The sequence below is a fragment of the Apodemus sylvaticus genome, chromosome 1, assembly GCF_947179515.1.
Source record: "Apodemus sylvaticus chromosome 1, mApoSyl1.1, whole genome shotgun sequence".
Lineage (NCBI taxonomy): Eukaryota > Metazoa > Chordata > Mammalia > Rodentia > Muridae > Apodemus > Apodemus sylvaticus.
The window spans coordinates 167,957,549-167,979,132 of NC_067472.1; the positions used below are offsets into that span (position 1 = coordinate 167,957,549).

General features: G+C 46.3%; 1 protein-coding gene across 2 annotated transcripts; it reads right to left on the bottom strand.

Annotated features, from left to right (window-relative positions):
- Positions 1-506: 506 nt before the first annotated feature.
- Positions 507-15,345, bottom strand: LOC127668663 (L-lactate dehydrogenase C chain). Of its 2 annotated transcripts, XM_052162378.1 has the most exons (7): positions 15,220-15,345; positions 10,700-10,817; positions 8,353-8,526; positions 5,807-5,980; positions 2,429-2,546; positions 1,799-1,922; positions 507-674 (listed from the first exon to the last, which is right to left on the bottom strand). In XM_052162378.1, exons 1-7 carry the CDS (start codon positions 15,343-15,345, stop codon positions 510-512), a joined length of 999 nt encoding a protein of 332 aa, XP_052018338.1. In that variant the 3' UTR covers positions 507-509. The 2 variants fall into 2 exon arrangements, with proteins under 2 accessions (XP_052018338.1, XP_052018347.1); XM_052162387.1 differs by lacking the exon at positions 8,353-8,526.
- Between the last annotated feature and the right edge of the window lie 6,239 nt (positions 15,346-21,584).

Below are 21,584 nucleotides of genomic sequence, written 5' to 3' on the forward strand. Positions count from 1 at the left end.
ATTTAGTAAGGAGGACAAATGAAGTAATGTGAATGCGTCAGTATTGTAATAGAAGAGGGAACACCACAAGCTCCAGAACCAGAATTTCCCATTTTGTGAGAACTTCTGAGTTGCAATGAGTTGTCACATGTAAACTTCAGAGCTAGTCATTCGATGGTTCCTCGGAAATGAAATTTCCTCCTGTGCACACTACATCTCTAGAAGACACAAAAGATTTATAAAAGGCAGAAATTTGAGGTAAGCCTGGTGATGCTTGCCTTTAATCCAGCACTGGGGTGGGGGTTGCTAGCAGATTTCTGTTCGCGGTCAGTCAAGGCTGTATAGTGAGACCCTGTCTCAAAAAAAGGGGAGGGAGAGGTGCCATTGGTATTAATCCTTCTAACCGGAGACTGATGGTACAGGTTTCCAAAAATTTATTGAACTTTTTTATGATGTGAAAACACTTGCAATGGGAATGCTGTGATCAATGATGTGATCACACATCTGGTAAACAGTCAAAGGTGGAGACTTTATAATTGCAGATCCTTCTGCAAGTTCCATAGTATGTCCGCACTCTTCTTGAGAAGAGCCTCCTCCTCACTGGTCAAGTTGACTTTCACAAGGTCTGTGATGCCACTTTGTCCCAAGACACAAGGGATACTGAGGAAGACTTCTTCCTTTATCCCATGGAAGCCCTGAAACACACAGTCATATCATTGGTTCCCTTGCCAACATGCAAGAAAGCTCTAGAATAAAAACATGGGAGAGACTCTAGCACCAAGTAGAGCTATGCAGAAGGCACGGGAATCTCTGGGGGAACTGACAACTTGTCCTGGACCATGTGGATGGTAAATGACAAGGAGAATGTGCCAGAGGCCTTAGAAAGGACCATGAGAGGCAAAATGTTCTTCATACCTCAACAGACCCAGAGCATCTTGATGTCTAAGGGGAAGGAAGTGACGCTGTCTTTGTGTGACCTTTTTATCTGGCGAAGGACTGAGAGCAAGCAGCCTTTGGACACATTGAGGGAGGTAGGTGGTGACCAGGGAGCCTCTACTTAGACCCTCGACAGAGGGCACCACAGCGTTTGAACACCACTTGCTACAGGTGAAACCCCAAAAGAGCAGCTCAGGACTACTGCCCCCGCTCCACACACACACACACACACACAGCCGAGTGTGCGAATATGACCTAGGGATGTATTCCTGCTCTTCTGTACTCCTAAACTGCCACCTTTCCTGGAGTTCCCCCTAGGACTCAGAGATGGACAGAAACATGGGAGATGCACAGCTTCATCTTAGGAGGGTGCATCCTGGTACCACGCAGGTGAGGGTACTCAGCTTTGGAACTCTGGCCAGTAGCCCAACGTTCTTACAACTCCCATAACCAAAGCCAAGGCTACAGAAACAACTGTGAGACAGAGTCTGGGCAACCTATACATCTTCTGGCATAAGGCAGCATCTGCTGTCCCATACTACCCACACCACCCCACCCCTGGAGGATAAAACACTCAGTGAACTCTTCCTATCTCCTGGCCCCTCCCAACTCATACTAATGTGGCTGAGGCTGGGACTGTGAATGGCAATAGAAGACCTCTGACTGTAGACAGCAGGTATGAGCACGGAGGGTTGGACTCTTGACAGCATATCCCAACCCTCATACGTGCCCAGAGTTTCATGCTCTCTGGAACTTTCCTGGAAGCACATCCTTTTCCTATACTTGTTTCTGCAGGGAACCCCATCACCTGCCTCATTCTGAAATCACTTTATACTCAACCTCACCAGTGACCAGGTATGATAAACATTTCCTCAATGCATACCTTAACCAGCGTGGTAACAGGATGTACCCTCTTAAGATTCTTCAAGATTGATCTTGCCAAATCAGTCACAGACAGCCCGATAGCCCAAGAGGTATAGCCCTTCATTTTAAGGACCTCGTAGCCGCTGCAGTTGCAAAGGAAAAAACAAAAAAACAAATTCATGAGATGCCAACCCAGGTCCTCTGAAAGAGCAGCCAGTGGCCTTAACCACTGAGCCATCTCTGCAGCCACTTGCAATATGTATTCTGTTTGCCAAGGCAGGGTTTTTCTATATAGCCTTGGCTGTCCCGGAACTCGCTCTGTAGACCAAACTACCCTTGAACTCAAGGAGATCCACCTGCCTCTGCTTCCCGAGTGCTGGAGCTAAAGGTGTGAGCCACCACCACTGCCTTAAGGTGTTTTGTTGTTGTTTTGTTTTGTTTTTTTTAATGCTTATAAATACACTGTAGCTGTCTTCAGACACCCCAGAAGAGGGTTGTGAGCCACCATGTAGTTGCTGGGAATTAAACTCAGAGCCTCTGGAAGAGTAGTCAGTGCTCTTAACCACTGAGCCATTTCTCCAGCCCCTATGGTGTAGTATTCTTACTACTGCTTATTAGGGCATTAAACAAATCGCATAACTATTATTACCCTTCCACCACCTGCTTGTGAACATTCTTCCACTGTTCCTTATCTGAGTCAGTTCCGATTGCTGGGTTCAGTGACTTCAGAGTTACACCAGCAACGTTCACACCACTCCATATGGGCACTGAAAAAGAAACCAACAAAGCTTTCCACATGAACTCCTCCTGCCAAAGCCAAGTCACTTACTGTGAGTTCAGTGCTGGGTGCTCTGTTGGAGGAGGGGGGGAGGCTTCTGCTCCATTTCTGTTCTTTTGAGAAAGGCCTCAGCTACCCTCAAATTCACATCTCCCTGCCCTTGCCCCAAGCACCAGATAACAAGCTTGTGTTACACACTTAGTGGTTGGTTGGTTGACAGGTTTTGGCGTTTTTTGGTTTTTTTTGTTTGGTTTGGTTTGGTTTTTCGAGACAGGGTTTCTCTTTGTCACCCTAGAACTCACTCTGTAGACCAGGCTGGCCTCGAACACAGAAATCTGCCTACCACTGCCTCCCAAGTTCTGGGATTAAAGGCCTGCAACACCACTGCCCAGCAACAGGTTTTGTTTTTAGGATGGTGTCATGTAAATCTGGCTAGCCTCAGATCAGTGTATAGCCAAAGATGGTCTCAAAATTCCTGATCTTTCTGCCCCTACTCCTACCTCCCACCCCCAAAATGTCAGATTTTAGGTATACATCACCACTCCTGGTTTTGGTTGGTTGAGAGTATGTACTTGCTATATACCTGAGGATGTCTGTGGACTCCAGATCCTCCTGCCTCAGCATCCTAAGTGCTGGCATTACAGTTGTTCACTACCACATGTGGATGGATTTTGGGCTTGGATTTTAATGTTAAGATGCTATCTGACACCATATATAAGAACAAGGTATTAGGGCTATTTTTGTTTTTTAAGATTTTATTATTTTTGTTTGTATTTTGTGCTTTTCACTTAAGCACACATGTGTGTTTCTATGTGGGCCTGGGCCCTAAAGAGAGTATTGGATCCTCTGAAGCTGGAGTCACCGATGGCAGTGAACCATCTGCGCTGCTGAGCCATCTCTCCAGCCCCCAAAATAAGTTTTAAATGGACAGGAAGGGAAATAGCAGGACACATTAGAAGACACATAATTGAATTATTTATAACTATGGCACAGAAACCATTTTAAAGCAATATACAAAAACACAGATTCTACAAAGAAAAGAATTGCTAAGAAACATGTTATCTGTTAGAGGAGTTAACACCACATTTCCCCACAGCAACAAGGTTAAGGAGTGATATGTAGTCACATAAACTCGAATATAAACTGTCCCTAAGGAATGGGATGCAATCCAAATACCTTCATAGGAACAAGGGCACACATACAAGCACTCGCAGGCCAGGCAGATCGTCACTGGGCATTGGTAGAGCACCAGGTTCAGTGAGAGGCCCTGACTCTCACTGAACTTCATAAGGTGAAAAGTGATGGGAAAAAAAAAAAGATGCTGGGTGCCAGACGGTGGTGGCGCACGCCTATAATCCCAGCACTATGGGAGGCAGAGGCAGGCGAAATTCTGAGTTCGAGGCCAGCCTGGTCTACAGAGTGAGTTCCAGGACAGCCAGGGCTACACAGAGAAACCCTGTCTCAAAAAAAGCCAAATCCAACCCCCCCCCCCAAAAGAAAGATGCTGGGAGGAATGGGGGAGGGATGAAGAGATGGCTCAGTGCTTAAGAGCACTGGCTGCTCTTCTAGAGGACCTGGGTTCAAATCCTAGCACATATAGCTCACAACAGCCTGTGAATCCAGGGGAAAACAATATGGTGGTGCTCCAAAAGTAAATCTGGAACTAACATATGAGCCAGCATCCCATTACTGGGCATGTAATACGGCCAAAAAAAAAATGCAGTCAGGACACAGAGGACAGCAGCTGCCTCACCGTGTAGACTGTAGCTCTGTATACTTGCACGACTTAGACCCAGCCGAAGGTCCATTACAGACAGACTGGAAAGGTGGGGTGTGTCTGTGTGGTGCAATACTGCTCATTCTCAAGAACTTGTCACTTGTGACAACATGAGTAGAACAGGTTATGTCTAGCAATAAAAGCTGCACAGAGAAAGTCAAGTGTGAAGTGATGTCATTTACACATGAAGTAAAATCAATAAAACCTGGCATGAGAAAGTAGAGGATAAAAGCAAAGGTTCTGATCCTGGGGAGGAGAAGAGAGTGGGGCCCAGGGGCAGCACACACATCTGAGTGAAGAGCAGCATCTGGTGCAGAGTTAAGGACATTGCCCTGAGCAATTATGTGCTCTCAGACTGAGGACAGAGCTTAGCAGATAGTCCTTGGGAAGGAGAGGCAGGAGGAACAAACTTCAAGGTCATCCTCAGCCATAGAGCAAGGTTCAGCCCAGCCCAAGTTTCAGGAGTCCTGGTTCATTCTGGTCCAGTGTGATCTCCAGCTGGAGAGTTGGCTTGGTGGGTTAGGACAGACACTGGCCTTCCAAAGCCCTGAGTCCGGCTCCCAGCACCTACATCGGGCAGCTCATGACCACAGTCACTGCTGTTCCAGGGGATACAACACCTCTGGCCTCTGCAGGCTTCAGGTGCACATAATTTTTTTTTTAAGTTAGCAATAGTTCTGCCTCTGATAAACCTCCTTGCCTACAATGCTGCCACTGAGCAGGATGTTTTAATACTCGTGGACTTTGGTTCACTTTTCCTTTTTTCCTAACTCCCGTACTTGATTCTTGTGTTATAACTCTCTTATTAAAATAAAAGCGAATCTGGTGGGACTCAAACCCACAACCTTTGAATGCCTTCATCTGTCTAGAAGTCCAATGCTCTAACCATTGCACCACAGAGCCAGAGGTGTGGATAATTTAAAAGAAGAGATTTTAAAGTATCGCCTATCTCAGGCTGGTCAGGTTTCACTATGGTTTTTGTTTGTTTGTTTGTTTGTTTGTTTGTTTTTAAGATTTGTTTTTATTATATGTGAGTACACTGTAGCTGTCTTCAGACACACCAGAAGAGGGCGTCAGATCTCATGAAGGATGGTTGTAAGCCACCATGTGGTTGCTTGGATTTGAACTCAGGACCTTCCCAAGAGCAGTCAGTGCTCTTAATCCCTGAGCCATGTCTCCAGCCCCAGGTCTCACTATTCTTACTACTGAGAAATGAAGGGTTTGTGAGGCAACCACAAAGCTGGTGACCCTGATTTGATCACCATGTCACATGCAAATACATCGAGCCACCTCAGTGTTTACCCTTCTTTCAAACAGGATCTGGTTTTGTAGCTCAGGCTGGTCTAAAAAGACATGCACCCTCCAGAATGACAAAATGCAAACTGTGCAGCTCTACTGGCAGAGACTGCAGTGTGAAGAGCATGGCGCACACAGACGCACACCTCACTCACGCAGCGACTGGTCACACTTACCACTGGAGTCCCCATGTTCTCCTAGGACCCAGGCATGGCAGCTTGTAGGGTTGACGCCCAGCTTCTCCCCAATCAGGTAACGGAAACGAGCGGAGTCTAGGTTACAGCCACTTCCAATCACACGGCCGACAGAGAAGCCGCTTATCTTCCACACCACGTACGTCAGAATATCCACTAGAAAGAGCAATGGCAAGCAACGTTTGAGATCCACAGCAATTTCTCTACAGTTGCTTTTTCCAAAGAGAGACATTATCTTGGGAGTCAAATGCAGATTTATCATAGTTCAAAGTCCAGTGAATCTAAACAGTAGGCATACTCAGGGGTTTTTCCGTTAAATCATTGACCAGCAGAATCTTAAAACATCTTCTGAGATACTCAATGGGCTTTTCTTGCATATATAATAATGATGGGTCGGGTCTACCTCTTTGACCTTCTGAATTTCTCCTTCCCATTGACACATCCTCACCTACACTATCAACATATTGCCTAGAATTCCATGTGGACACAGCCAGGATGGTCTGCACAAGTGGAGGCAATACAGGAAGACCGTGACCACTTTGATGTTGAAGCTCTATGCACGCAGGAGGTGATGACTACGCCACACGAGCTGCTGAGCTGGGTCCTGAACACATGCCAGGCTCAGGGAAGGAGGGGGGCAAGCAGGAAAGGTTGGGAAATCATTTTGGGTTTTGGGTATTTGAAGAAAATTTTGTCCAATCATTAACTGGCCAAATAAATGCACTGAAAACTCCTGTGCCTTATAAAATAAAACAGACTCATGAAATCCAGGAAGCATCCCCTCAAGAAGCAAACAACAGACCTTGGAGATGAAGAGGATTTGATTTGCAAATGCTTTTGAGGAGGGCTGGGGGGTGGCTTAGCAGTTAAGAGTGTCAGTTGCTTTTTGACTTACAACCAATGTAATTCCAGGCCCAGGGGATTCAGCACCCCTCCCTTGGCAGAGGTTCCAGCCATGCGTGTGTCTCACAGACATACATGCACACAAAATAACCATACATATTTAAAAATAATAATAAAACTAAGAAGAATTAACAGAGTTGGGAAATGTGTGATAACAGCCAGGATTTCAACCCATCTGGCCAGATTTATCTTCAAAAATGAAGACAGCTCAAGCAAAACTTTTGGAAAGCTGACAGCACCAGGGACATTGCTGGTGGGAAATGTCACAGGTACTACACAGGACTTTGAAAATGTGTTTTCAGCTTCTAACAGAGCCAAACACTTCAGTCTGTAGTGTGCTCTCCTGCTCCCATCACAGATGCCAAAGAAAGGAAGATGTATGATCACACACATGCTTACACATGAATGTTCACATGTTCACATTAATTCATCAGTGGGCTGCAGAGGCAGCTCAGTGGGTAAGAGCATGTGCTGCTCTTGTAGAGGACCCCAGTTTGGTTCCAAGCAGCCACATGATGGCTCCCAACTGTCTGTAACTGAAGCTCCAGGGGACCCTTCCACCTCTTCTGGCCTTGACGGGTACCAGGCAAGCATGTGGTATGCATGCATTCATGTAGGCAAAAACATTCATACACATATAGCAACTTCCAAACACCAACAGGGGAAATAATCTTTGAAATGTATAAGGAGGACTGCAGAGCTGGCTCAGTGGTAGACACAGATGAGCTTAGATGGATGAAGTCATCATGTGGGTGCTGGAATCAAACCTGTGTCTTCTGGAACACCAGTCAGTGATCTTAATTGCTGAGCCACCTCTCCAGCTCTTCACAAAATAGCAAGCATGAGGACCTAAGGTTAGATCCCTAGTAGCCATTTAAAGAGTAAGACATGGTAGGTACATCTACAACCCTAGGGTTGTAGATAAGGGTCAGAGTGTGCAGAGACAGATTGGCCTAAGAACCTTTTTTCTTTTTTCATTGGTTTTTTGAGACAGGGTTTCTCTGTATAGCCCTGGCTGTCCTGGAACTTACTTTGTAGACCAGGCTGGCCTTTAACTCAGAAACCCGCCTGCCTCTGCCTCCCAAGTGCCGGATTACAAGCATGTGCCACCACCGCCCTGCGACCTAAGAACTTAATGGTCAGCAGTCTAGCCACAATCTCAAGCTCCAGGTTCAGTGGGAGATGCTGGAGAGCAGTGGAGGGAGAAATCAAGCTCTGGGCATGCAGGAGCACATGCATGCCCATCACATCACACACGAACAGAGACAATCAGGAGAGTGCAGCAATGCAAAGGACCAATTCCCAGACATATCCCAGACATAGATGGATGCAAAATAATAGCACCTTAAATGGGGCTGGGTAGAAAAGTTTGTCTCACGGACTGTTTTTTGGTCTGGTTTTGTTTTTGCCGTTCCAGAAAATGAGTCAAGTGGTAGGATGAGGAACGAACTATAAATGGGCACACAGCCCTTCAGAGGTGACAGAGATATTCCAGATCTTACTGTGATGGCATCTATCAGAACCTATAGTATGGCAGACTTTGAAGCTTATTACCTGCCACTACAACCTTTATAATGGAATCCTGAGAACCAATCATCATTCAGGAAGGGCAGGGGGGACCTCACCTGGGTTTGTGACAATCAGTATTTTACAGTCCGGGCTGTTTTGGACTACGCCGGGAACAATGGCTTTCATGATAGCAACATTACGTTCCAGCAGGCTAAGGCGACTTTCTCCAGGCCCCGATCTTGCACCAGCTGTTATAATAACCAGCTTGGAGTTGGCAGATACACTGTAGTCTAAGAAGGAAATAGAAGAAGGTGTTCCCATTAGGACTGTCACCCACTCTGTAAGCTCTAGAAGTGTCTATCCCATGCTGTTGGGTTTGAAATATTCACCTCCTATCCTGAATATGCAAACAGACTCCCCACACTGAAGCATCTTACAGAAGTCAAACAAGGCCAACTTTCCCTTCAACCCACATTTCTATTTGTCAGAAAAAATCCGGGGCAAGAAACACAGTAGCTCTCTGGCTTCTGTTGTTTTGTGTTTTGGTGTTGCTGGAAAGTGAACCCTTGGCCGACCCACCGTCAGACTATATCCCCAACACTCTGGCTTTTCAGAGAACCCAAACAAACTAGAAGCTTATGTCTGATCATTTCCATGTTGTTTTAGGAATCTAATGGCAAGAAAAGATTTACCTCTAATTATAAGGAACCATATTAGAAGGAACCATGCTTTATTTGATATTACAAATAAATTAGGTCTTAATCTATACAAGAAAATAAGCTACTTATACCAGTATGGTTTTTTTTTGTTTGTTTGTTTTGGTTTTGGTTTTTTTGAGACAGGGTTTCTCTGTGTAGCCCAGGCTGTCCTGGAACTCACTCTGTAGACCAGGCTGGCCTTGAACTCAGAAATCTGCCTGCCTCTGCCTCCCAAGTGCTGGGATTACAGGCGTGCGCCACCACCACCTGGCTGGAAATTATTTTACTTACTATACCCAACACACTGACACAATGTTGACTTAGCATTATCAACCATTATTGATACATTTTTGATTAGCAAGTCCTCAAGCACCTCTTAGACATACCATTCATATTCTTATGTGTATGTGCCCATGCACATAAGTGTTTCTATATGTGTGTGTTTATATGAGTGTGTGTGCACACACACACGAGTGTGTGCATGTGTGTGCATGCTCCATGCTGCCATGTAATTTGCATGAATGTCAGAGAAGAATCTGGGAGAGTCAGTATGTTCACTCTCACATACAGGTCCATGAAATTGAACTCAGGGCATCAGGCTCTGTGGTAAAAACATTTACCTCAATTTTAAAACAAATAAAACCACCACAACAAAAACAGGAACCCAAGGCTGCAGAGATGGTTCAGCAGTTAACAGCACTTGCCGAGGCTGGAGAGAGGTCTCAGCATTGTCTGCTCGTTCACAGTACCTTAGTTCCCTTCCCGGCAACTACATGGTGGCTCACAACCATCTATCCTGAGATCTAAGGCCCTCTTCTGGCATGGAGATAGAGAACTCATATAAATAAGCCCTTCCCACCACCACCCCAAAAAAGAAAAAAGAAATCCCATACATACAGCAAGCAAGGAAAACCACTTACTGCTCTTCCAAAGGACCCAAGTTCAGTTCCCAGAAGCCACATCTGGTGGCTCACTTAACATCAGATCCAGGGGATCCCAAGCCTTTGGTCTTGACAGTTATGTGCACATAACTACATGTAGACACATACATACATACATACACACACACACATGTCATTTTTAGGGATAATTAAAATTGACTGGTTTTGGTGGTGCACATATTTAGTCCCAGCACTTGGGAAGCAGGGCAGGCAGCTCTCTGTAGAGTTTGAGGCTAGCCTGGTTTTCATAATGAGTTCGAGGACACCCACGACTACGTAGAAAGACCCTCAGAAAAATAGTAGTAGTAGTAATAAGACAAATTAAATAGACAGACAAATCAGAAAATTCATAAGAACATTTACATGTTTTGAGAAAATTTGAAATGCTTATGGTACCTCTTTTTTGTTAGAATTATTGTATGTATATGAGTACACTGTTGCTGTCTTCAGACACACCAGAAGAGGACCTCTGATCCCATTGCAGATGGTTGTGAGCCACCATGTGGTTGCTGGGATTTGAACTCAGGACCTCTGGAAGAGCAGTCAGCGCTCTTAACCACTGAGCCATCTCTCCAGCTCCGAGTGATGTTTTAAATTATATACTGATTAAAGTCAATTTGGTAAAACTGATTGCCTATTCTATTTTTTGAGACAGGTCTAATGTAGCCCAGGCTGACCTCAAACTCAGTATGTAGCTTAGGCTGGCCTAAACCCCTGATCTTTCCTACCCTCCACCTCCCAGGTGTTGAGATTACAAAGTGTCCAAATAATTACTCATGATTTTCACAAAGCTCTGGAAGTAATATCATAAAACTAAAATTAACCTTTTCCAAAGACGATTTTTGGAGTGCTAAGGAAAAGACTGCCATGCAGAAGATCCAGTGCCTCTCCTCTCAGTTTGTCCCCATCAGCATCGACAAGAGCAAGCTCATCAGCCAAACCCTGAAACACATAAAAGTTATGATTATGAGTTCCAAACTTCGAGGAGAAGGGTTTGGGGGTTGAGCGTGGATCTTGGCTGGCAAAGGGCCTGCCCTGTGTGTGCAAGGCCTTGAGTCTGATCCCAAACACTGTAAGATACTACATTTTTATATCTTGCTGGGTTTTGTTTTGTTTTGTTTTGTTTTTCACACAGGGTTTCTCTGTTTAGCTCTGGCTGTCCTGGAACTCCCTCTGCAGACAAGACTGGCCTTGAACACACAGACCTGTCTCTTCCTCCCAAGTGCTGGGATTAAAGGAATGCACCACCACATCCCTATACCACCCAGGTGCATCTCAAAGGCATGACTCCCCTACCTCAGCCTCCTGAGTACTGGGATTACAAATTGACGACCATACCTGGCTTTATTCTAATTCCACTTGAATTTTTGTCATAATCACAAATTGTAGGAATATTAAAAAATGTATTCTCAGCCAGGTATGCATTTAATCCCAGCACTAGGGAAGCAGAGGCAGGCAGATCTCTATGAGTTTAAGGCTAACTTGTTCTACATAGTGAATTCCAGGACAGCCACAGCTATAGAATGAGAAAAAAATGAATGAAAAACCACATTCTCATGGCTGGAGAGACAGCTCAATGGTTAGCAGCACTGGCTGCTCTTCCAGAGGTCCTGGGTTGAATTCCCAGCACCCACATGGCAGTTCACAACTCTTTGAAACTCCTGGGATTGGCCACCCTCACACAGATATACATACAGACAAAATACCAATGCAAATAAACTAAAAAACAAATCATTAAGAAAAGAAATGTAGCCTGGGCAGTGGTGGCGCACACCTTTAATCCCAGCACTTGGGAGGCAGAGACAGGCAGATTTCTGAGGCTAGCCTGTTCTACAGAGTGAGTTCCAGGGCAAGCCAGGACTAAACACAGAAACCCTGTCTCAGAAAAAAAAGAAAGAAAAAGAAAAAGGAAATATGTTCTCTGGATTCCAGTAACTACATTCTAATAAATAACTCAGAGTGAGGAATAAATCCCTTTCATTACTTTTCTCAGAGCAGGTACTATGTGGTTCTTCTGGAAACTGACACACATCTGTCCTTCTGTACCTGAGGAAAGGGTCCTAGAACCCCCAAGGCTCTTACAGGACATGGTAGATCATTTGCACATACCTACACACATCTTGTCAATGTTCAAATAATTTCTGTATTCCTTCTAAAACATAATACAACAGAAATGTGATGCAAATAATTAATATACTACATGGCTTTTACCTTTTTATTTATTTTTTGTTGTTGTGTACATGTGTGTTTGTTCTGAGACAGGGTCATGTTTCCTAGGATGGACTCAAGTTTGTTATGTAACTGGGGGGTGACCTTGAACTTCTGGTCCTCCTATCTCCATCTTCTGAGTGCTGTGATTGCAGGTGTGTGCAACCAAACCGGGTGTATTATTCCATTTGACTATCAAACCCAGGGCCTTTCGCTTGCTAGGCAAGTACTCTCCAGTCCAAGGAGGTGGGCTGTTGTGTTTGTATGCCACTGTGTTAAAATGGGGTCTTGCTGGGAGCTGGAGAGATGGCTCAGCAGTAAAGAGCACTGACTGCTCTTCCAAAGGTCCTGAGTTCAAATCCAAGCAACCACCGTGGTGGCTCAAAACCATCCATAAAGAGATCGGACATCCTCTTCTGGTGCATCTGAAAATAGCTACAGGGTACTTACATAAATTTAAAAAATATAGCATCTTGCTATATAGTATAAACTGGCCTCAAACTTGTAATCCTCCTGCCTCAGGCATTTAACATTGTGCCTGAAAAGATTGCATCCTTTTTCAAATTAAAAAAAAAATGTTTTTTAAGCACTTTTAAAAAAATGAGACAATTTCCTATTCAGCCTGTCATGGCTGAGTACCCCAGATCTCTTCCTCCTGGGAGGGTCAGCATGGCCACAGTGCAGGAGCAGCAAATCCAGCTGGGTTAGGTGTGGTGACCACTTGTCCTCTGTGGGACACAGGGGCAGCCTGTGCTTTTCTCTCTGCTTAAATGTGTGCACATGTGCCTGCATGTGTGCCTGCATGTGTGCACGCATGTGTGTCTGCATGTGTGTGTTTAAAAACAGTTCTGGATGCACAGATGCAACCATTCTTTTCTTTCCTGAGGGTTTCAGACAGGGGCTTCTTGTGTAGTTCTAGCTGGCTTCAAAGTAGCAATCCTCCTGTCTCTCTGTCTCAAATGCTACTTAGAATAGGTCTTTGTTTTTCTTTTCTTTTTTTAAAAGATGTATTTATTTTTATGTAAGTGAGTATACTGTCACTTTCTTCACACTGGAAGAGGGCATCCGGTCTCATTATGGATGGTTGTGAGCCACTACGTGGTAGGTGGGGTTTGAACTCAGGACCTTTGGAAGAGCAGTCAGTGCTCTTAATCGCTGAGGCATCTCTCCAGCACCAGGTCTTTGTTTTTCAAGACAAGGTTTCTCTGTGTAGCCCTGGCTGTTCTGGAACACCTTTTGACCAGGCTGGCCTAAAACTCAGAAAGATCAGCCTTCCTCTCCCTCCAGAGTGCTGGGATTAAAGGCGTGTGCCACCACAGGCATGCAGTGCCCACAGAGGTCAGAAGAGGGCATCTGACCCCCTTGAAGTAGGGCTGCAGATGTTCCTGAGCTACTGATGAGAGCACTGGGAAGCAAATCCAGGCCTCTGACAGAGCAGCAAGTGCTGTCAATCAATGAACCATCTCTCCAGCCCCTGAAATAGGCCTTTTCTGGGGGGGGGGGCAGGGTTGGTGGTGCTATCACTCAATTAGCTACAGACCCAGGTCCTTAAGTTTCTGCCGAGTAAGTAATTACTTCTTCCCCTTCTAGGCTCCTACTGAATTTCAGTTAACCATCCACTGCAAGTCCTGATCTCTCCTTTGTATATTCTGTAATTTCCCAATGGTATATTTTCTTAAGCTAATACTTATCGCTGTGTATGTGTGTGTAATGTGTGTGTATGCAGTCATTCATGCTTCGTGGTGAACATGCCAAAGCACATGTACCAAGGTCAGGGGCTGAGGCTCTTACCTTCCCCTTGCTTTATTATTTCTGCAGCATACATCAGGCCAAGGCACAGGAACTTTCAGAGTCTCCTGACCCCACTTCCTTCCTCCAGAGATGCTGGGACTACAGACCTATGCACTAGCACGTCCAGCTTTGCGTGGGCACCAGGGCTTCAGTCTCAGATCCTCACACTTGGTGGCAAGTGCTGTACACACCGAGCCGTCTCCCCGGCTCAGCCAGCTGCTGTCTAGTCATAGCAAAGAGACTCCTGCAGCCCGGTGGGCTGGCTTGCGGGGTCCGGACGCTTAGGACGCAGAACGGAGCCTGGAGGTTTTCTGTCTCCTCAGACTTTCAACCTCCTCCTGCCTGTTCCCGGCCCTGTCCCTGCCCACTCCACCTCCCCTCCACCTTCCCCTCCCCCTCCCCCTCCCCTCTGCCCCTAGCCCCCCCCCCCTCCACCTTTGAGGCATCTGGCATTTTCAAATCCTCAGCCTTTGGGTTCCACACTTCCCGCCTCCCTCAGCAAGTTTCCAATCAGGATCTAAGTGAGAGCATCTGCCCTTAGCTGGCCAGGGCTGGAAGCCCAGAATTCAGCCAAGCTGCTGGGGCTGGAATCACATTGCCACCATGCCTGCCTGCCTGCCTGCCTGCCTGCCTGCTTGCCAGATAGAAATCTCTGTCTCTGGCACGTTATTTGTCTCTGTCTCCTGTCTCTATGTCTTTGTTTCTGTCTCTATCTCCCTGTCTCTATCTCTGTTCTTTGTCTATCTTTTTTTTAAGATTCATTTATTTTATGTATGTGAGTACACTATCACCCTCTTCAGACACGCCAGAAGAGGAATTGGAAATCATTACAGATGGTTGTGAGCAATCATGTGGTTGCTGGGAATTGAACTCAGAACCTCTGGAAGAACAGTCAAGTGTTCTTAACCACTGAGCGATCCAGCCCTTCTTTTTCTCCTCTGCATCTGTCTCTCTCTCTCTCTCTCTCTCTCTCTCTATATATATATATATATATATATATATATATATATATATATATATATATATATATATATATATATATATCTTCCCCCTCCCTCTGCTCTCCTGTCTCTCTCCAGTTACCCTTTTCTTCCCTCCCCTCCTCTCCCCTCCCCTCCTCTCCTCGCTGAACTCTGGCCAAGATTTCACAGTCCAGTACAGCCTCAAGTCTGATCTGTAGTTGTGCATGATCTTGCATTCCAGACCTTCTTGGCCTCCACCTACCAAGTACATAGATGGCAGGCCCGTGCCAACGACCACACGGAGCCAACACTTAAATTCATCAACGCCACAGGTTTTACACATTTCCTTTAATTTCCTGCCAGGCGGCTTTTTGCTTACTTACCTTCAGTAAAATACTAATAGCACACGCCATGCCCACATTTCCAACTCCGACTACAGTGATCTTACAGCGGGAAAGTTTTTCTTCCGGAGCTAGGTTCTGAATTAGCTGCTCCTTGACGGTGGACATGTTGAGCCTGAAGAGTTGAAACATCAGTGAATACCCGCTCCGATGGTCAAGACATTAAACACCTTTTGTCGGCAGGGGGAACGGAGTTAAGGGTTTCACATTGTATCTAGGGCTAGCCAGGAGGTCACCATGTAGTCTAGGCTGGCCTTGGACTCACCACAATCCTCCTGCCTCAGCCACTCCAAAAGTGCTGGGATTATAGGCCCGTACCACCATACCTGTCTAGGAGCTACCTCTTGAGCTTGCAGAGCACAGGAGCCAGGGAAGTGAAAGCGTTCCCTAGCTGGAGTGTGGGAGAGAAGTGAAGCCTCAAAGAGGCAAAGGATGACTTAAGGCGACAGGCTCCTCCCTCCTTCCCCGCAGGCTCCTCCCTCCATCCCCACAGGCTCCTCCCTCCCGGCAGGCTCCTCCCTGCTTCCCCGCAGGCTCCTCCCTCCCCGCAGGCCCCTCCTTCCCCAGCCCACAGGCCTACAAATGCTTTCCTTCACAGGTGGATGAAGGCACTGCCCACTTCCTCTGAGGATGCCAAGAAGAACACACCCTACAGCTGACTCCACAGCCCAGGTGAGAAACCAGGATAACGGTTAGGCCCCGAGGCCAACAGTTCTAACAGACAAAGAACATCACAAAGCCTATGTCAGCACGCGAGGCCCGCCCTCTGCCTGGTCAAGTACCTGGCTGAGTGCACCTGGCGGCCTAACGCCTCAGGTTTTAGGAGATGGACTCTAGGTTTCCAAGGCCTCTAGTGGAAGATGTATAAGCACTGGGACCACACAGAGGATGGCAGCTAGCTTAGCAAGCGCCCCTTTTAGAGGGCCCCACATTAACGGTGCTACTTTTCTGTTGGGAGGAAATGAGGAACTTTGAGTTTGAGGATGCTCCTAGACCCTTCGCCCTTACATCTGTTTGTTGGCATTGGAGGATGGGGGCATCTGTCTGTTTGCTTGCTTGCTTTTGTTTTGTTTTGCTTTCGAGACAGGGTCCCTCTGTGTAGCTCTGGCTGTCCTGGAACTCACTCTGTAGACCAGGCTGGTCTCCAACTCGAGAGAGCTACCTGCCTCTGGGATTAAGGGAATATGGCCCCACCACTTAGCTCTTTGTAGGCATTTATATCACTACCTGTCTAGAGAGACGGCTCTTTGATAAAGAGCTCGCAATGCCAGCGTGAGCCTTTGAGTTGGATTCCCAGAACAAAGGTGCAAGTGGTTACTTAGTAATGCATGTTTGGGAGTGGCAGAGACAGAGGCCCCCTGCGGCTCCTTAGACATCTTAGCTTTAATTAATGAGTGTCCTTATCTCCAAAAACAGGGTTCTGACACCTTAGGGCAGGGATGGGGTAGGGTAGGGGAACAATGGGGGGGGGGACAACACCTAATATCATCCTCTAGCCTCCATGTGTACTAGTTTGCACATACAAGCACACACACACACACACACTCTGTTAGGGTTCTCTAAAGCAGTGGTTCTCACCCCGTGGGTTGCTACCCCCTTGTGTGTACTTCACATATCTATCAGATATTTACACTACAGTTTGTAACGGGAGCAAACTTACAGTCATGAAGTAACAAAATGATGTCTGCTCTGCTATGGCAGGAGCAATCGCCACCCTGAAAGCAAACCTTCTTAGGCCTTCAGAACTTAGGTGTGGGGAACAAGAAGCAAAGAATTTCCTGCTGAGTGCCTAGGGGTGATGGAACCACTCCTTTTGCTGCCTCTCAATTCCTGGATCTGTGGGTCCTGGCAATGGGAGAAACTGCGCCATGTATGGATATCAATTCAAACATCCTCCCTTCTGGAGAACCCTCCCAGCCCTCCAGGCTGCTGCCGCTTAACCAGTGCTGTGACAGTGTCTTCAAAGAGCCAGCTCATTCATACCAGACTCGTGCTTTAGGGTGGCTGTGGAACGTGGCAGACTCTGAGTCCACGAGCAGGGTGGGTCCACTGTTGCACTTCTCTGACTGGGAAGAAGGGTTTGGGGTCAGAAATAATGACTGTGGACATGGCGTTCTGTAAGTCCATCGATTGGTTTTGGCAGAAGCATTATGCGCAGGAACAGCAAACCCATAACTAGAGTAATCTCCTCCAGTAAGGACAAAGTGTCCTTTCCCTGAGGAAAGGGGCCTGCAACTTGCTGTAACTCCAGAGAATGGGGCCATACAAGGCGACTCAGTGCTGGTCTCTGCTGTTGACAGATCTGGCACTCTGCACTAGGTACATTAGCCTTGGTGAGTGGAAATCTATGGTATCAGGCCAGTGCACAATCCCATCTCTGCCGACAATATGATTTGGTGGGTCAGATAATATCCAGCTCATGATAGGCAGCTTGAGGTAACTCAGTAGCCTATTGTCAAACTTCAGTTTCCAGTAATGCCTAATAGCAGGCCCAACACTCTTATTTACACTCCAGATTTTATTCCCTCCCACCAGGCCCAACGCTCTTAAACAAACAGTAGTCTGCAGATAACAGGAGAGCCTTGCTCCAAAATCCCAAAGGTCTCCTCCACTGGGATCCACCTATCTGCAGGCTCCCGACGGCCTCTCTATCTGCCACTATACCCCAACTACCTTGGGTCGGCCTCATATGTTTCAAATGGTAGAAGAGCTTGCATAGCAGTCTGGACCCGTGAGTCTTCTCTCATTCCAGGGCCCACACAAAGCTAGCAGCTTTCTGAGTCACTTGGTATATGGTTCAAAGTAACACACCCATGTGAGGAACAAGCTGCTTCCAGAATCCAAATAGGCCCACCAAATGTTGTGCTTCTTCCTTGGTGGGAGGGACCAGGTGACTTATCCTTCCTCTTTTTTTTTTAAGGTTGATTATATGTAAGTACACTGTAGCTGTCTTCAGACACACCAGAAGGGGGCGTCAGATCGCATTACGGATGGTTGTGAGCCACCATGTGATTGCTGGGATTTGAACTTGGGACCTTCAGAAGAGCAGTCAGTGTTCTTAACTGCTGAGCCATCTCTCCAGCCCACTTATCCTCCATCTTAGGAGCAGTATCTCTACATGCTCTGTACCCATGGACTTCTAGACATTTTACTGATATAGAAGGCCCTTGGATTTGGGTTGGATTTATTTCCCATATATTCTAATGGTTGCTACCTCTGGTCATTTGATCCAATCAGTATAATGTCATCAATATAGTAGACCAATGTGAGTGACATTTTTTGGAATAGACATGTAATCAAAATCTCTTTAGGGGATGGAGAGTTGGCTCAGGGGTTAAAGAGGACTTATTGCTCTTGCAAAGAATCTGTGTTTGTTGTGTGTGGGAGTCCAAAAGGGAAGGTTGGATGCCCTGGAACTGAAATTACAGGTGTGTGTGTGTGCGTGTGTGTGTGTGTGTGTGTGTGTGTGTGTGTGTGTGTGTGTGTAGTTACAGATGTATGGGTGTGAAATTCCGTACTAGCATATAAGGTGGGAATCAAACCTGGGTCCTCTGAATGAGCACTCTCTCAAAGCTAGCCTGCAGCTCAGTGTGTCTGCATGCTCTGGTCCACACGACAAAGTTATAGACCACCATTACATTCAGTGGCAATTAAGAGTCTTTTTTTTAAATTCAAGCCAGCTACTGAGAACAGGCTCCTGCCACAAAGAACTCTCAGCCCAGGAGTTGGGGGCAGAGTAGGGTTTATAAAGCCAAACCACAATTACATCATACCAGGTACAGGCCAAGAGGTCTCTTTTTGTTTTTTCTTTTTTTCTTTTTTTCTTTCTTTCTTTTCTTTCTTTCTCTTTTGTTACTGGTTTTGGTTTTTTGTTTGTTTTAATAGATTGCTTTAGGGCCTTTCCTTGTAGCCCTGGTTTGTGCCACAATTGTCTCTTTAGTACAATTGCCACAACAGGTGTCATATGCAGTGATAAACACCATGACCAAAAACAGCTTGGGTAGGAAGTTATCGTTGGTTTACACATCCATATCCTTAGACCTTCATCCAGGACATCACCACAGGAACTGGAAGCAGAAGCCAAGAGGCGAGAACTGAAGCAAAGGCTGCATGGGGGCCTGTGGGGGGCCTGTGCTCCCTGTGGCTTGCGCTGTCTGGTTTCTTTTTTTTCTTTTCTGTCTTTCTTTCTTTCTTTCTTTCTTTTTCTTTGTGTGTGTGTGTGTGTGGTTTTTCTAGACAGGGTTTCTGTGTAGCCCTGGCTGTCCTGGAACTCACTCTGTAGACCAGGCTGGCCTTGAACTCAGAAACCCGCCTGCCTCTGCCTCCTGAGTACTGGGATCACAGGCGTGCACCACCACTGCCCAGCATCAGTCTGGTTTCTTTTACAGCCCAGAACTACCAGTGCTCCACCAGCTGTGAGCTCACCCTTGACATCAATTACAAAGGAAGGAAATGCACTATAGACTTGCCTCCAGGCAAATATCCAGGTGATCCTGAGTTCCTCTTTACAAATGACTCGTTTGGGTCAAGTTGACCTCAGAGTAGCCGGGTTGGATGCCCAGGTAAAGGTTGGTTACAAAGGACAGCTGAAGCCATGGATAGACAGACAAGCTAAGTGCTCTAGAGTTTGTGTTTAGGCAACTTGCAGGAATCAGTTCTCCTTTTAACTATTGGGCTCTGAGGATTGGACTCCGATGTCAGGTTGCAGACACCTTTACCTGCTAAGCCCCTCACCAGGCCCTGTTTAGATGTCTTCAGCAGCATGTGTCTGCCTGCTTTGTAATGGAGTTCTGCTGCTTGCTGGTCAACTGGCAAGTTTTTACATTGATCTATAAAATGCCTAACCAAGGATAATAAAAATCTTTTTTGTTTTGTTTTTTGGATTTGGTTTTTTCGAGACAGGGTTTCTCTGTATAACCCTGGCTGTCCTAGAACTCACTCTGTAGACCAGGCTGGCTTCAAACTCAGAAATCCGCCTGCCTCTGCCTCCCAGAGTGCTGCGATTACAGGTGTGCACCACCACTGCCCAGCTGGAAATTTCTTAAGACTTATTTTATGTATGTGAGTACACACACTGTAGCTGTCTTCAGACCTGAAAAGGGCATCAGCTCTCATTACAGATGGTTGTGAGCCACCATGTAATTGCTGGGAATTGAACTCAGGACCTCAGGAAGAGCAGCAGTGCTCTTCACCGCTGAGCCATCTGGATAACAGAAATGGACCCAAACATATCTAGCTCAGTGTAAATCCATAAAACATAGCTGCTTATTCAGTAGTACCTAAGGAGTTTTGAAGGTCAGCTAAGGATTATGATGCCCTGCTGCTCTGGCAGAAGACCCGGGTTCAATCGCCAGCACCCACAGCTATCCTAACTATAGTTCCAGAGGATTAAACAACCCCCCCAAAAAAGAAACAGGACCCTGAAAAAAACCCTTCACTTGTCTCAACTTATTTCCAAAGAATTTTGTAGTAAGCCACCTTTGTTCATCGCCATTACAAGATGGCGCTGACCAGATGCAGCTCTCTGGTGGTAAACAACTTTAGTACATGCGCAGTATGCTGTATATGTTATCACACTTATATGCTAATGAAGAATTCACTTAGTTCACCTATTAGGAAGCGGTGCACTAGCCTCTGCAGACAGGGCTGAAAGGCTATATAAGGGCGGCAGGGAGAGGGCTGGGGCCCCAGGAAGAAGAAGAAAGAAAAAGTCCTGAATAAAGCGTTGCAGAGAAGAACCTGGTCCTGTGGCGTCTTTCCTTGCTGGCCAGGGTTGGGCGCAATAGAATTTAAATTTTATTACTATTTATAAGTTTTATGTTTGTGTATGCTCACATGAATGTGTAGAAAGTTTAACCTGAGAAGTCTAATAGTATCCATCTTAATTTTTTGAGACATGGTTTCTCACTGTGGTGGCCCCCAGACTCCTCATACTTGGATACTTAGGGAGTGATAGTAGGGGTGGCCATGTTGGAGTGTCTCAGGTGTGTGTCTCTAACGCTGAGGATTCAATACCCACTCCTCCTTTGAGGTGCTTCCAGAACCTGCATGCTTCCTGCCTTAAGGGTCAAAACCTGAGCAGGGAACTAGTCCCGATTAAATGGTTTCAGTTGCGTGTGCTCAAGTTTGTGAGTCCCAGTTATAAGGAGCCAACAAGCTCTAGGTCTCCACCTCTCCGGGGGTAGAGTGTCCTGGGGACCCTATGTCTTTCTAGCCCAACTTTTTTCCCTTTGAGCACACTGTAGCTGTCTTCAGACTCACCAGAAGAGGCATCGGATGCCATAGGAGTCACTCGGTGATTGCTGGGAATTGAACTTGGACCCTCTGGGAGAGGAGTCAGTGCTCCA